General features: G+C 33.7%; 1 protein-coding gene across 3 annotated transcripts in view; it reads left to right on the top strand.

The window, feature by feature from the left end:
• Nucleotides 328-15,886, top strand: part of LOC109843916 — a 30,504-nt gene continuing 14,945 nt past the window's right edge. For 2 of the 3 annotated variants that reach the window (XM_020412892.1, XM_020412891.1), the window contains exons 1-2: nt 328-617; nt 12,398-12,502. In XM_020412892.1, the coding sequence (XP_020268481.1) occupies nt 12,464-12,502 (39 nt within the window). In that variant the 5' untranslated portion in view covers nt 328-617; nt 12,398-12,463. Of the gene's footprint in view, nt 618-12,397; nt 12,503-15,886 lie in introns of those variants that run through there. The other variant, XM_020412894.1, reaches the window with a different exon arrangement.

The raw sequence follows: 15,886 nt of genomic DNA, 5'->3' as shown, positions 1-15,886 counted from the left end.
GAAACCCAATACCAACCGTACCAACCGAGTACCAACCGTACCAAGTAGTTGGTATACCAACGTTATTGGTTGGTAGAAATGGTGAATTTTTCCTACCAATTATATATTGGTTGGTACTTGGTACTAGAAAAATGTAATTGGTATACCTACCAATCCAGCCCTAGTTTGGTTCCCTGTTTTTAAGGGAAAACTATTGTTAAAACCCTTTTAAAAGTGTCAAAAATATTATTTTTTGACAGGTTTTAAAGTAAAATCTTTTTTTTAGAGATGTTTTTACTTAAAGCCGGCTAAAAAGTGACACTTTGACGGTTTTCAATGGAAATTCTTTTTAACCAAATAGCCCCTAAAACGCCCCATACTCTCAAAAGCCCTAATCCCTGATGCCCCCGCCTCCTCCTCTCCCCTCAAAACCTTAATTCGCCGCCGCAGCTTGGAGGTCGCTTGCCTTGACGCAGCCCCTCATCCTCCTCCGCCGCCGTTGCTCCTCCTCCTCAAGGTCCTTCCTCTTGCCGCAGCCCCTCCTCCTCGTTTGCTTCTCCTCCAGCTCAATCGCCTCCATTCACCGCCTCCAGCGAGGCTGCCGCCCTTCGCTCCATCTTCTGGCTTAAAACGCTAAGGTTAGGGTTTATTTTTGCAAATTTCGGATTTTTGCTCTAATTTTTATACTTAAATGTTGTTATTACTGATTACTATGCAATGTTATTTTCCCATAACCCAATTATCGTAATTTTAACCTTAAGGCCTAAATTTAACTCTAATAACACAATCCCTAGTTATTCAATCATGATCACCTTAACCCTAAATGCCGAAATTAACATCTATTTTATCACTAATTACACTAGCCCTACACCTAACACAAACCCTAACTACCTTAGTGTGATATATAACACAACAATGTGTTATATGTCCAATTTAGGTGAATAAGAAAAGTTAATGTTAGCTGTAGACTCCCGTACAATAATTTTACTTTCAAATTTCAATTCTATGGACTTCTAATATAAGATACATGACTCAGTTTGGGTATTCATCTGAGAAGGATCATATACTTCATATTAAAAGTAAAAAAGAATTGGCACTCGAAATCGTAATTATTGGATTTGTCTAAGAAGGAGGTCCCTTCTCGAACAGGTTAGGAATATATTAGTGCGTCATCTATCTTTGTATACTTTGTGTGTTTTCATTTCTAGAAAATTTCGGACACACATACTTGTTCTCCGTGTATAATAAGCGTATGTTATTATGCGTTTTGGTCCATTACTGATACACATAATAACATTTGCGCAGTGTACTTAGAGAACAGTGAATAAGTGCTACTAAAATTTTCTAGAAATGTAAATATACGCATAGGTATATGTATGCACTACTATATTTTCAATGGGTAGAAGCCTTTCCTATGAGTCGATAGAGTGTTCAATCAACGTAGAACAATCTTACTTATAAATTATACATTCAAGCGTGCTTTTAGGAGTTGTTATTGCTAACTCTGCCTTGTTTAGGTTAGCATGACCTGTGATTATACCAGATCTAAGGACTGGATGTATGTAAATCGTGCAAAACGCACAAAGCCTAAATTCAATGAAGTAGTTGCTGCTTTCATAAAATGTACATGAACACGATAGGATCCAATATGGGATGATCTTTTGTCCGTGCAACTATTCTGGGAAGAGGTTGCATCACAAGGAGGGAGAAGTAAAACTTCACATTATTAAGCATGATTTTGTTAGAGATTATACAACTTGGGTATATCACATAGAATTTGTAACTCCTAATATTGCCGATGATGAAGAAGACGACGACATAAATGTGTCACCAACGTGATTTGCACCAACTAGTTTCTAATTTGGCCCAATGGTTATAACTATTGGTGTCATGATCAGCCCCAACGGTATCAGCATTGGGGCAGACCATTTTTGTAGTAGTGGTCTCATTCCTATATGATTTTCTATATGAACCTCTATAGGATTTTCCCCTTGATTTGAGATACTTCCCTGGGGATTAAGAAAGGATAATACTAATTCTATTATAAACTTTATATTACTATAAGACACAAAAGTGTGAGCTTCATGAGACTAACCTTTGACAGTACAAAACACGAGGAAATATCCCTATATTTGTTTGTGTCATATAGTGCAAAAATATATAATACTGATTTGATGGTTGAGTTAGTATTATACCAAGGAAAATGGACTATTAAAGTTTAAAATGGGTCATTAGCATTAGAGACATTATGCAATTTGTGAAGCTAGAGTATGAGAAAAGCAAATTGGGGGGGGGGGGAAACCTATATTTGTTTGTGTCATATAGTGCAAAAATATATAATACTGATTTGATGGTTGAGTTAGTATTATACCAAGGAAAATGGACTATTAAAGTTTAAAATGGGTCATTAGCATTAGAGACATTATGCAATTTGTGAAGCTAGAGTATGAGAAAAGCAAATTGGGGGGGGGGGGATAATACAGATTTGATAGTTGAGTAACTTGAGTTAGTAATATACTAAGGAAAATGGATTATTAAAGTTTAAAATGGGTCATTGGCATTAGAGACATTATGCAATTTGTGAAGCTAGAGTACAAGAAAAACAAATGTGAGAGAGACTTAGAACTTAAGTTTTGAATCTTAGTTAAAATTAAACAACATTCATAAATTTAGAGACTTAGAACTTAAACTTAAATTAAACAACATTCATAAATCTTATCCAAAGAATTCTTTTTAGCTAGATGATATATAGTTGAAGACTCGCTAATATCCAAATCTATGCTACTATATATAGAAAATAATTAGGGTATAGAATTTTGGATGAAGGGGGGACATGTCATCTGTTCTGTATGTATTTAGAATGGCAAGTTTGTAACTTTATAGAAGATATTTTTTCCGTTTCTTTTATTTTCTCTTTTGTTTTTCTAAAACATTCTAAACCATAGCATGAGTATATAATTAGAGCTCACTAATGAAATATCTAGCACAATGTGTTGTAAGAGATAAGAGTGTAAAATGATGAAGTTCTTTTCTAAAAGAATTATTGGATATAAATAAATATAAATACAATGATTGGAACTTGGGTATATTCTAATCAAAATATTATCGAAAGTCAAAATATATCTACATATTTAACTTAAAAATAATTAAGTATAATAATTTGAATAAAATATGAAACATACTTAATTGGTGAGCTCAAGATGTTTGAAAAATGATCTCCTAATTGTGATTTTATTCTATTTTTTTGTTTTTGTGGAAATTACATCAGCACTGAAATTGAAATATGTCATAGACAATTTCAAATAAGATAACATAAAATAATTCATCTCAAATGAAAAAATATCAAAACAAGTACTTATAAAACTCGATGAAATCTTAGTGTATTAAGTGCCTCATTTTATAATAAAAATACCTCTAAATGATTAAGTTATGACATCTCTCACATGCAATGTATTAAATATTGGAAATACTAGAAATATTGGATGGCCAAAATCCATTTCCGATTACAAAAATCGGGGATATATTAGGGATGTGTAAAATATATCGGGGTGTCATGTCGGATGATGCTTGTATGTCACATAACATTGTAGAACGCAATATAAACACATTTAACATATTCTAAACATAAGAAATTGCATCATTAATAATGATATATGTTTGGGTTGACTAACTGATTGTAGAAATTTGCTTCTCTATGACATCATGAAACCTTCCAACTGCATAACCTTTAAAATAAGAAAATAATGTTAGTCAAATTAGAATATCAAACAAGCAAACAATACAAAGAATCAAGAATCAACATCATAATTAAGGTGCAATTACAAAACTCATAAATTAACTTGAGACCTACTATTCAAGATTGTCAATATCCATAATGAAATAAAGCAAAGCAAGCACACAACCAAGTTCTGAAAGTTATACAAATAGTTCATAATTGTTTATCATATCAATCAAAATAACACAACTAAAACAAAGTAGAAGCAAATATGTCTAAAATTAATTATCTTCACGATCAAGAGCCAAAATATCATCCATAACGTGCACCGTTATAAATAGCGGTAAATAGCCCCGCAATAGCGACGTTAATAGCGTTAGCGGTCCCTTTCCGCGACGCTAATGCGCAATAGCGGTGACATATTACGAAATATGTCTGTTCGCAAAAACGATCATTAGTGTGTCATAACGGTAAATAACGTTTTAAATGTCGGATGTCGAGTTCATGTCGGATGGTTGAAATCCATGTTGGATAGCGGAAATCGGAGATATATCGGGGGACATGGACTAAATATCGAATTGCCATATCGGGTGATGCGCATATGTATAATATTATGTCCTAAATGTAATCTAAGTATTCCTAAATTCAATATAAGCATACTTTATAAATTCTAGAGGTGGTGTCGGCGATGGGTGGATTCTGACGTCGCAGGGAGGCAATGTCGGCCACGAGACGTCACAGGGAGGCAGTGCCGGCGACGAGACGTTGCGGGGAGACAGTGTCGGGACTCTTCTTCTTCTTCGTCTGTTTGTGATCCTTCAGATGAGTCACCGACCATCCTCTTTTCTTTATCCCGACGACGGGATACCATGCCATCCTCGGGTTTGGTTGGAGTTTAGATTTCGGGGCGTAACAGGAGATGGACGACGGGGTCCGAGATGGAGGTAAGGGAATGACGTCTTCGTTCACGAAAGGAGTGATCGTTTTCCAAGTCCGTCGTAGCCCTAATTTTTCTCTTTTTTTCTATCGGTTTCATAAGAAACCCTTAAACATGAGAATGGGTCAAACGGGTTTGGGTTTTTATCACTAAACCCAAACCCGGTAACAAAAAACAGATCTAAAAAAAGGGCCATACCAGTCGATTTTTTAAGGCTGAAAAATCGGTCGATATGACCGATATGACCCCGATATTTTCGATTTGACCCTGAAAACCGATATATGAGTTGAAAACGCTCATGTCGTGTCGCTCAAGCCCTCAAACCGATATGTCGGCCGACATGTCGGGCATGTCGGCCGCCATTTAAAACCTTGCTTCTGGTCACTACCATATTTACCCGATCCTTTAATTTCATATCAACCAGTTATACCCTACCATAAGTTGGACAGTTCCTCATCAAATAATTAGTATGTCAAACATACCCGAAATGACATTTATTCTCATTCATGCCTAAAACTAACAGATATCTGAACTGCTACTTGATTTGTTGTGCCGGTTCACAAATCTAATTCTTTTACATAATAGCTAACAGAACTAGTTGATTTCATATCAGCCAGTTATACTATAACCTGAAGAAAATGCTTCTTAACCTGAATAATAATTTTAGCATTTATCTCCCAAGAAAACTTCTTGTTGTAGACTTCTCTTTGTTTAAATACTACATAATTATTGTACTTGATACGATTTCTGAGTTCATGTTTGGAGACACTACAGGACCGAACCCACTATTTCCATTCTGAAATATGAGTTATGGATCGGGCATGTCGGCCGACATGTCGGGCATGTCGGCCGACATTTAAAACCTTAACGGTAAATAGTGAGCGATTGCATTCGAAAAATTAGCTTTTTGATTGCTATTTAAAAGCGGTTTGAGGCTTATTTTTTTAAAATTAAACCCAACCCTTGACCATTGCATTCTACCGTCTTCTGTGATTTTCAGCATACTTCCGCCACCTCTCATAGCTTCTGGCACCTACCTTGATACTTTCTCTCACCTCCTTCACCATGAGCTCCTCTTAGGGCAGTTTTGTCACCGCTAAGCTCTTCTTCTCGAAGACGACGACTTTTTGACTCCTCTAGTCATCTTCGGTATTACGTGATGGTTACATGTCTATTTCATGTTTAGGATCTCTTTAAATCATCTAATATGTACTTTTAGATTTCTTAGATTTTTTTAATTTTTTTAGTATTTATACATATCTAAATTAGATCGTTATTTGACTTTGCACTTTTTACCGCTATTTTGCCGTAATAGTCTGAAATAGCCTTTAACGATGCCTCACCGCTACTCGATGCTATCCGCTATCGATTACCTTGATAACGTGCAAGCCTCCTTTGACCCCGATGAGGACTCCGATGGTGTTTTCTACTCTTCCTCTTTATCTATGACCAGCTCCTTTGATCTTGAAGATGATGCCTCTGACTTTCTCCATCTTTGGTATGCCTTACCTTTAAACTTGCACTCTTTCTCCTCTTTGGATTAGCTCTCGATACTTTTTCGACTAGCATCCAAGTTAATTCTTCTCTTGGGAACACTTCATCACTTCATTCACCAACTTGACATGGAGAGATCACCCAATATGTGATATTTTCTTTATCATCATAGGCAAGTAGAGAATCTCTATTCTTGTTGGAATGTTTGTGTTGGAGCTTTGCGTTGAACTTGACAAAAGGCTAAGTCATGCAATTTTTTATGACTTAATCTATTCATGTGAATCTATAAATTAAAATCATTAATTAGCACTAAGAAAAAATTGTCTCAAATGTGTTCTAAGCCTCCAACACAATTAAATCATAAGGAAGTCATTATTATCACAAGCTGAAGAGCTAGCTGTCAAGCTCAAAATTCTCATCGCCATTCTATGATCGGGATTATCATTCCCAAAAAGATACCACCATGTAACTAATAAGTTAAAATAATTTAAAAAATAATTTTTTTATAATGGATGTTTATGAAGGATAATTTAGATGAAAACGTGAGTATGCCGGTATTACTATCGGGCTTTTTTGCTTGCTTCATGGCAATTGAGCTCCTAATTGACCCTTTTCTTTGTTGATAATCATAGAGTTAAGCTCCAATCCTATCAAAAGTGTCGTCATCATCCCGATAGAATCTATATACATTCAACAATGTTTTGTATGAAGGTTTCATTCTTTTCAATATCCACGAAAGATGGATAGAGTAGGGATTGAGATCGTATCCTGCTTTATATAGCAGCTCCATAAGCTTGTCCTCCCATCTTTTATTAATCATTTTTCATATGGAAAGATATTTTTCTTCATTACGGAGAGCTGCTTTCAACTCCTTAGTCACCAACAAATCTCCATATACAAACCCCATAGATGAGGTTTTATCACTATCCACTCAAAATCTTTACCAAGGGAGCAAACACTTTAAGGGCGAAATCAACTGTCCCTGAACTTGTTGCTTGCCATAATTTCAGCAACTAAATTAAAATATTTACTAACATTTAATAACTATCAAATTGAAATATTTATACCCTTTTTGCCCAGTCATGTTGATGATAGACTACAGTCCATTCACTTGTCGGAGATGAACGTCTGCCTCATCTTCTTTTTCTTATCCCTTAACAACTGCAAAGATAGAAATGCCGTAGCAAATCTTGTAGCCTCGGTCTTAATATTTCTCCATTTGTAAACTTTGTTAGCAATGGAAGAAACTTTGTGTGACTGTAGATGTACACTAATACAGTTCTTCCTATGAGAAGTGCACTCCAAATAGACTTGATTCTGGCTATGTCACAAAACATCAAATTAACACGGTGTGCTGTACAAGTTGTCCAAAAGATACCCGGTCTTGTCTTTGCCATGCTAGTAGAGGCCGCTATGTTATTTGTAGCAACTTGCAGAAGAGTCCATTGGCCCTTTTATCTTGAATGAAGAGGATGAGCTGCTTTGTGATGGATTCTCCTCATCTTCCTCCTCCCCTTCTTTCACATTACTTAATAACAAATTCAATCTAGCTCTCTTTTCATCCTTTTTTATCCGCCTCAACATTGCACAAATTATTTTCTTCACATCCTCAGGTACCTTATCATATAGTTTACAATTTTCCTTTTTCCAGTCAAATGGGCTTTGAACTAGCTTATCCCACCGCGAAGACATTGCAAGCAAAATTTACATCGCACCTTTCCAGTGTTGGAACCAACTCTCTTTTCATATTGCCAACAAGGATCTTTACCATCCGGTTTTGAGGAGCAGTAGATCCTTGACCTTCGGATAACATCTTCCTATTATCACCTTCACATTCAACAAACATGGATTTTAGTCAAAAAATTCAATTTTGGTCAATAATTTCAATAATTGTAGCCAACAATCCAATATTTAGTCAATAATTCCTGCCAACAATCTAATACTCGGTCAATAAATCCAATATTTCAGTATTCAGTCATTATTTCATTACTTACAGTCAATAATTTCAGTCACACATATTAACTAGTTTCAATCAATATTTTAATGTCAGTCCAAATTTCAATTGAATGGAAAAATTTAATGCAAATTAATAAAATGAAGGGAATGGTATACCTTCACTTTTTAAGTAAGAAATCACTCTTTCTTCTTCACTTTCGTCCTCCAATTTTTCTATATTAACAATTGAGGGAGATTAGGGAGAGAGGTTAGCTGCATTTTAAAGAGATTAGAGAGGAAGATTAGAGAGATAGGGGAGAGAGAAGAAGACTGAGAACGAGAGGAGAGAGAGATTTGAGAAGAGATAGAAAAGAGGAGAGGTAGGAAGAGAGGAGAGTGGGAGATTTGAGAAAAGAGACTAACAATAGTAGAAAAGAGAAGAATGAGAACGAGACCTAACATTTGTTGGCTTTGTTGGCGGTGTTGATGAGTGTGTCGACAGCATTGTTGAGGGCGGAGAAGTTGAGGATGTCGCGGAGAAGACAGTGACGCGAGAGGACAAGAACGACAATATTTGATTTAGGGTTTTGAGATCAAGTTCGATTTTGGGTTCGACCTCAGGTATAGGGTTTGATTTTAGGTTGGATTGGATACTTAGAAACCCAAACCCAAAAATAGCTCTAAAGCTGAAAAAGCCCAAATTGGTTGTGATATTTACAAATCATAAATATCGGCCTATTTATCCGAAATATCAGGAAATTTACTCAAATATCAAAAACTGATTTAAATTTGTAAATGTTGTGTTGGGGACCCTTCAAAACTGATATATTGGCCGATATGTCAATATATCGATAAGTCGGTCGATATTTAAAACAATGCTTGCACGTGCATTTGCATGTGCAATAATTCTATTAGGACAAAATAACTAACCCATCCTTTAAGTACTCGTGAACTCTCAAGTCCCTTGTAAAGTAACAATATTTAAAGGAAGATATAATCTTTTTATCCATTATAGTATGACTTTCTATAGGCTTATATGATATCCTAAAAGGCCACATCTTACAAATTTATAATTATCCAAAAAAATTTAGAATTAAGTTTTGAAATCTTCATCCAGAAAGAAACAAGGTTTTGCAATCTTGACTGTCCAATTGGCAAGTGCAAGATATACGAATGATGGATATTTAAATTCTATCTAAGATGCAGAAGCCTCAAGAACCGCATCTACATGTGATCACAATTCGTACAATTTACAATTAAGTAATCAACAATAAGACCATGCTTGGATTGTGTATTATTTTGAGTTAATAAACCTTTATCTTTTAAAATAACATAGTAACATGTTTGGTTCAAATTTTTAGGGGATATTAGGTAGAACTATTTAGTACATTAAAATGAAATAGTCCTGAGATTTAAGACTAAATAATGGGGGTTGAGGGGGTGCTACTATAGTCTTGGGACTATTTGTCATTTGGGATTAGATAAAAAATGACATCATTACCCTTTAACTTTCTAAAAGTTATTAAGATGTTTCATTCCCAATCATTTCCCTCATTCACTTTGATTGCATATTAATCATTCCATTTGCGTATTCCCACTTTGATGGCATATACTCATAATCATCCTTATTTGCATATTAAGCCCCCTAAATCTAGATATTTGTTACTCCCTTGATATTTGGAAAGACCTTTGCCAAAATGAAATATCTAAAAACTACAAAACATCCCCTAAAGAAATTAAAAATTAAAAAGAGGCTAATAATCAAAAAATTACAAGCAAACCCTTGAAGGCTCTAAAAACTAGAAATAAAGAAGTAAAAATAAAAAACTACAAATAGCCCCCTAAGAAAACTGAATCGCAATAACGCTTGAAAAAATCTACAAATTTCAAACTACACTTGAAAATTTAAAAATAATAGGAAACTCTTCGAAAAATTTAAATATTACAAATAACCCCCCAAAATTTGAAAATTACAAACAACCACCTAAATTTCAAAAGTTACAAAGAAATCCTAAGAACTTTAAAAATTACAAATAACCCCTTTAAAGTTTGGAAAATTACAAAAATCGAAATATATGAAAAAATTACAAACATCCCTTTAGAAATATGATTACAAACAATCCCCTGAAAATCTAAAAATCACAAACAAACTCATGAAATACTTCGCTTATATGTAGAGGGCATTGTGGACATTTACTAGTATGTTCTAATCTTATACACCCTTATAATGACAAGTTTCCAAACATGACATAGGTATTAGAGGTGTTAATGGCAATTTGAACCACATATATTATTAAAAGTTGAACTCAATATAGTCCGCTAGACTACTATATCTTAGGACTATAGTGAGTTAAATTAACCCTGGGATTAAAAAAAGTTCCTAATCCAAACATAACATAAGTACATGATCAAAATACTTCATTTCTTCTTCCTTTTCCAAAATCCAAGGGTTGAGAAGAAGAAGAAGAGTTAATGTTTTTAAGAGCTCTTTTTTTAATGAAGGAAAAGAAGAAAATAAGTCTTGGCCCTCGGGAACTTTTTACTCTCTACTGTCTCAATTTCTTTTTTTTCTTTGATTAATGGATTTTATCATATGGGATTGCTCCAATAAATTATTTAATTCTGTTATTAGCTAAAATTGTCTTTTTTTACTATATTTGGCACTGCCAATCATATAAAATTGTTTTTAATTTTTCACATTATTTAGGGGTATATTGCTTCTAGGATAAACAAAATCAGTCTGGACATCCAAATAAAGCATCCAATGTGTGTTGTAGGAGTTTTTTGCCAATATTTACTCTATAGACCCAATATTTCATAGAATTTGGTCGTCCGGTGTATTCCGATATTTAAAAATTATAATCCAATGTGTGTTGTAAGAGATAAAAGTATAAAATGATAAGGTACTTTTTTGAAAGAATTACTAGATATAAATATAACAATTAGAATTGTAGTACGTTCTAGTCTAAATATTATCAAAATTTGAAATGTATCTACATATTTGACTTAAAAATGATTAAATATAACATTTGATTAAAATATGAAACATACTCTTCGTATTAACATGATATAAAGTGTTCGTAGGGTGGTATTTTGAAAGTAATGCCCTGGATTGTGAATTTATCCTATGTTCTTCTGTGAAAATTACATCAACACTCAAAAATTGTAATATATATCATAGCCAATTGTAGATAAGATATAATATAAAATAACTCATCTCAAATGGAAAAAAGAAAAAAAATCTTGTAGAACTCGATGAAATCTTAGTGTTTTTAAGTGCCTCTTTTTATAACGAACATAGCATGATAGGTTTTAACATCTATTGCATGTGCAATAATTCTAGTAGGAAAATAACTAACTCATTCTTAAAAGTATTCATGAACTCTGAACTTCCTCGTTGAATTATCAATTTATCTATTTTGTCTCTTAAATATTCTAGTAGAACAAAATAGCTACACTTGAGAATAGGGGTGAAAACTAACTAAATTCGATTCGAATACCACATTATTCATATTTATATTCGGTTCATATCCGACTCTTTGAATTCGTATTTTGAAACGAATAGGAAATGTGTATTCGAATTTGATTCGATTAGTATTCAAATATTCGACAACTATTCTCAAATATTTGTTAATAGTTTTTTTGTAGTCTTTTATAAATTATTTAGTTAATATTTGGTAGATATTCGATAAATACTTGATAAATATTTGTTATCCTATCCTGGTCTTATTATGCAGCCAAACATGATACAATCAATGAATATGCAATCTAGTGACAAATGTAGTATTCACAATTAAAAACTACATATATGAGACAATATGTATAAATTTTTTTTTGGGATGCATAAAAATATAATAACTAAAATTTGTAGGTCTAGAGAGTAATATATAAACAAATAGTTTATTAAACAATCGAATCAAATATACGTGGTATATTCTATTGGTTTATGGATCGAATACCAAAAACTATTTGTTTGTTCAATGAACTATCAAATCGAATATTACCAAATGCTTAAGCGAATAAATGCCGAATTATTTGTTAAATATTTGGTTCGTTTCAAACCCTACTTGAAGAGTTCTCACTAATATTTTCAGGAAGAATTGATCATTTTGTTCATTGAAGTATGACTTTTTTATAAAGGCCCACAACATAAAATTGAGAGTTTTCCAACCTTGATCGACCATGTGCAAGATATATGAATGCTGAATATCCAGATTCTATCTTAGATGCAAAACCCACAAGAACCTCACACAAATGTGAAATGTTTACCATTCATTTATCTAAATAGTCAAAAGTAGTACATGATCAAAATTCTTCATTTCTTTTTCCTTCTCTAGAGTCCCAAGTTTGAAGAAGAAGAAGAAGAAAATAAGAGTTAACCTTTACGAGAGCTCTTTTTTTTAATGGTGGAAGGCAAAGAAGAAAATCTATCTCAGCCACCGGTAACTTTTTACTCTTTGTTCTCTTAGTTTTTTTCACTTTCTTTTATTAATGGATTTTATCATACAGGGTTGCTGCAATAACTTGTTTAATTCTGTTACTAACTAAAATTTCGACTTTGTTTTGAGGTCCTAGTTTAGGGATTGCCAATTGTATGGCATCAATTCTTAATTTTTCTCATTATCCAAGTTTAGGTTGCTTCTAGGATAAACAAAACCAGTCCTAACATCCAAACAAAACATCCAAAACTCTAATCAATGTTGAAAAAAGCAGAAGTACAAGGTGAAGCATTGGACCCTTTGTTGAAGTGAGGCGTAAATTTCAAAGCGTAAGCCTTGTGAGTTTAAGTATTTTAATTTTAAAATATGTAAAAATTATGAATATATACTATATAATGGTATACTAATATACAAATAGATACATTCATGTTCTAAGTAGCAAATAAGAATTAAATATGTGAAGTATAGACGCAAATTATAATAAACTGAGCTACATGCATATCATATATATCTTATTTATACCCACATGGTAATACTGAAGATACATAGGGGCACTTTAATGTTAGCTAAAAATCATTTTATATCCTCCCATCTTGTCTAAAATTTACACTTGAAAAGAGAAGCACTTTATGAAGCGCAAAGTGCACACTTTAGTAATGCTTTAAGCGATGAGGCATAAGCTTCAAGGGATAAATAGTTTCACTCTTAAGCTTTAAAGTTTTTACCCTTCAAAAAGTTTCGAAGCTAGTTTCAAAGAAGTCTTTTCAAACATTGCTTATAATCACCCCCATTTTGCCAAGTCATTTATGTGATTTTGGAAGATAAAATGAGTAAACTAGACCCCAAGAACTTTTAGTTCTTTGCAGTAAACCCCTAATCACTTTCAAAATCCTACAAAACCCTCATACCTTTTTGGAATTGCTAAAACCTCCTTATAATTTTCTGCATTTTGTAAATAAGCCTTGTTAATTAGAACCAAAAAACAACATAAAAAAGACATTTAAAAAAGTTTTTGGGGTTTAACGTAATTCACGCAAAAGATGTTGGTTTTTTTTTTTGCAAAATTTATTGGGGGTTTAGTGTGATGTTGGAAGTTGGGGTTTACTCCTAAATCCTGAAAGTTCTTAGGGGTTAGTGTAATTTACTCTTATGTTAAGGAATATATTATGGAGATCTATGATGTTATAGTTATATTAGAAATAATATATTAGGGGTATGTGATTGAGAAATATTAAGGATGTGATTGAGAGAATAAAGGAATATACTAAAAATATATCTAGCATATTCCTAATAATATGTAATATCAATGTTATCGATAGCGGATAGCGTCGCGTAGCGGTGAGACATCGCTAAGATTATTTCGGGCTATTGTGATAAAATAGCGGTAAAAAGCGCAAAGTCAAATAGCGGTCTAATTTAGATATGTATAAATACTAAAAAAAAATTAAAAAAATCTAAGAAATCTAAAAGTACATATTGGATGATTTAAAGAGATCCTAAACATAAAATAGACATGTAACCATCACGTAATACCGAAGATGATTGAAGGAGTTAAAAAATCATCGTCTTCGAGAAGAAGAACTTAGCGGTGACAGGACTGCTCTAAGAGGAGCTCACGGTGAAGGAGGTAAGAGGAAATGTCAATGTAGGTGCCAGAGGCTATGAGAGGTGGCGGGAGTATGCTGAAAATCACAGGAGACGGTGGAATGCAGAGGCTATGAGAGGTGGCGGGAGTATGCTGAAAATCACAGGAGACGGTGGAATGCAATGGTCAATGGTTGAGTTTAATTTTAAAAAAAAAATCACAGGAGACGGTGGAATGCAATGGTCAATGGTTGAGTTTAATTTTAAAAAAATAAGCCTCAAATCGTTTTTAAATAGCAGTCAAAAAGCAAATTTCGAATGCAATCGCTCACTATTTACCGTTATGTCACACTATTGATGGCTTTTGCGAACAGACATATTCCTCAATATGTCACCGTTATTGCGCGATAGCGTAGCGGGCGATAGCGTCGCGGGAAGGGACCGTTAACGCTATTAGCGCCGCTATTGCGGGGTTATTTACCGCTATTTATAACAGTGTGTAATATGTGTTTAATTCCCATTAGTATAAATATAAAAGGTCAACAAAGCTCTACGCTTAAGTCTCTGGTTTTTTTGATAATAAATTTCGAAATAGTATCAGAGCCACACAAACCCTAGACTCCACAAAATCCTAAATCCTCATAAAACTCTAGCCCCCAATGCCCTCATCACAAACTCCTCACTGTCTTTACATCGTCCTTTTTTCTGTTGTTTACTGTATAAACAGTAAAGCGCCGACTTACTGTTCATGATGAATAGTTCCATGGTGGCTGTTCGTTGTAAACAGTGCTGTGGTTACTGTTTTCCGTAAACAATTGCGAATTCTTGTTCGCTCTACTTTTGATAGGCACGTCATGATTAAGATTGTCATTATTGGTAGCAAAAGTCGTTCGTAATGTACATGTTCTCATTGTTGCTTATGCCACCTCGATTTGCCTTCATTCACACCTATATAACTTGTGGACACCACCTCCGTTAACGCTTGTCCTCTAGAAACCTTGGCCACCATTAGCTACAAGTAAAAGAAACAAAAAAAAGAGAATAAAAAAAGGGAAAAAAGGAAGGAAAAAAGGAAAGGAAAAGTAGTGGAAAAGGGGAAAAAAGGAAGGACAAAAGGATTTTGATTGAATAAGGATTTGGTTTGGATTTTGTTTCATGTGGTTGAGGTTGGATTTCAAAGTAATTTGTTTTATTTTGATCTTTGAGGTTGGACTTGAACTTTGTTATGTGTTGGTTGGCTTGTTTGAGAATGGAGGAGAGGTGTTTGACATTTGGTTGGTTTGAAAGAATGGTAGGGTGATGCTATGTTGACGTATTTTGAGATTGATGCAGAATAATATTGTTTTGTTAGTTTTTTTATTAGATTTTGAAGATTGATTAGAAGGAGATTGTTTCGTTGGTTTGTTTGAGTTTGGTTTAGTTAAGATTGTTCTCTCGGCTTCATTTGTCTGGTGGATCTCTAAAGAGGGATCATTTGTTTGGCAACTCCCTAAGTAATGATCATTTGTTTGTTAGATCCCTGAAAGAATCATTTGTTTGGTGGATCTATGAGAATGATCATTTGTTTGTTGAATCCATCAGAGGATCATTTGTTTGGTGGATTTTGGAGGGGAGCTCTTGTTTAGTGGAATTCGATGGAGGATAAATTTATTTGAATTTTAGTGGAAGATACGAATATCAAGACTACCGCAATGAGGTAACATATATGATATAAATGCTCTAGCTTGAGGAGTTGTGTTAAGGAATATATTATGGAGATTTATGATGTTATAGTTATATTAGGAATAATATATTAAGAATATG

Source organism: Asparagus officinalis, chromosome 5 (assembly GCF_001876935.1).
Source record: "Asparagus officinalis chromosome 5, Aspof.V1, whole genome shotgun sequence".
Classification (NCBI taxonomy): Eukaryota; Viridiplantae; Streptophyta; class Magnoliopsida; order Asparagales; family Asparagaceae; genus Asparagus; species Asparagus officinalis.
This window is presented reverse-complemented; position numbering and strand designations above follow the sequence as displayed.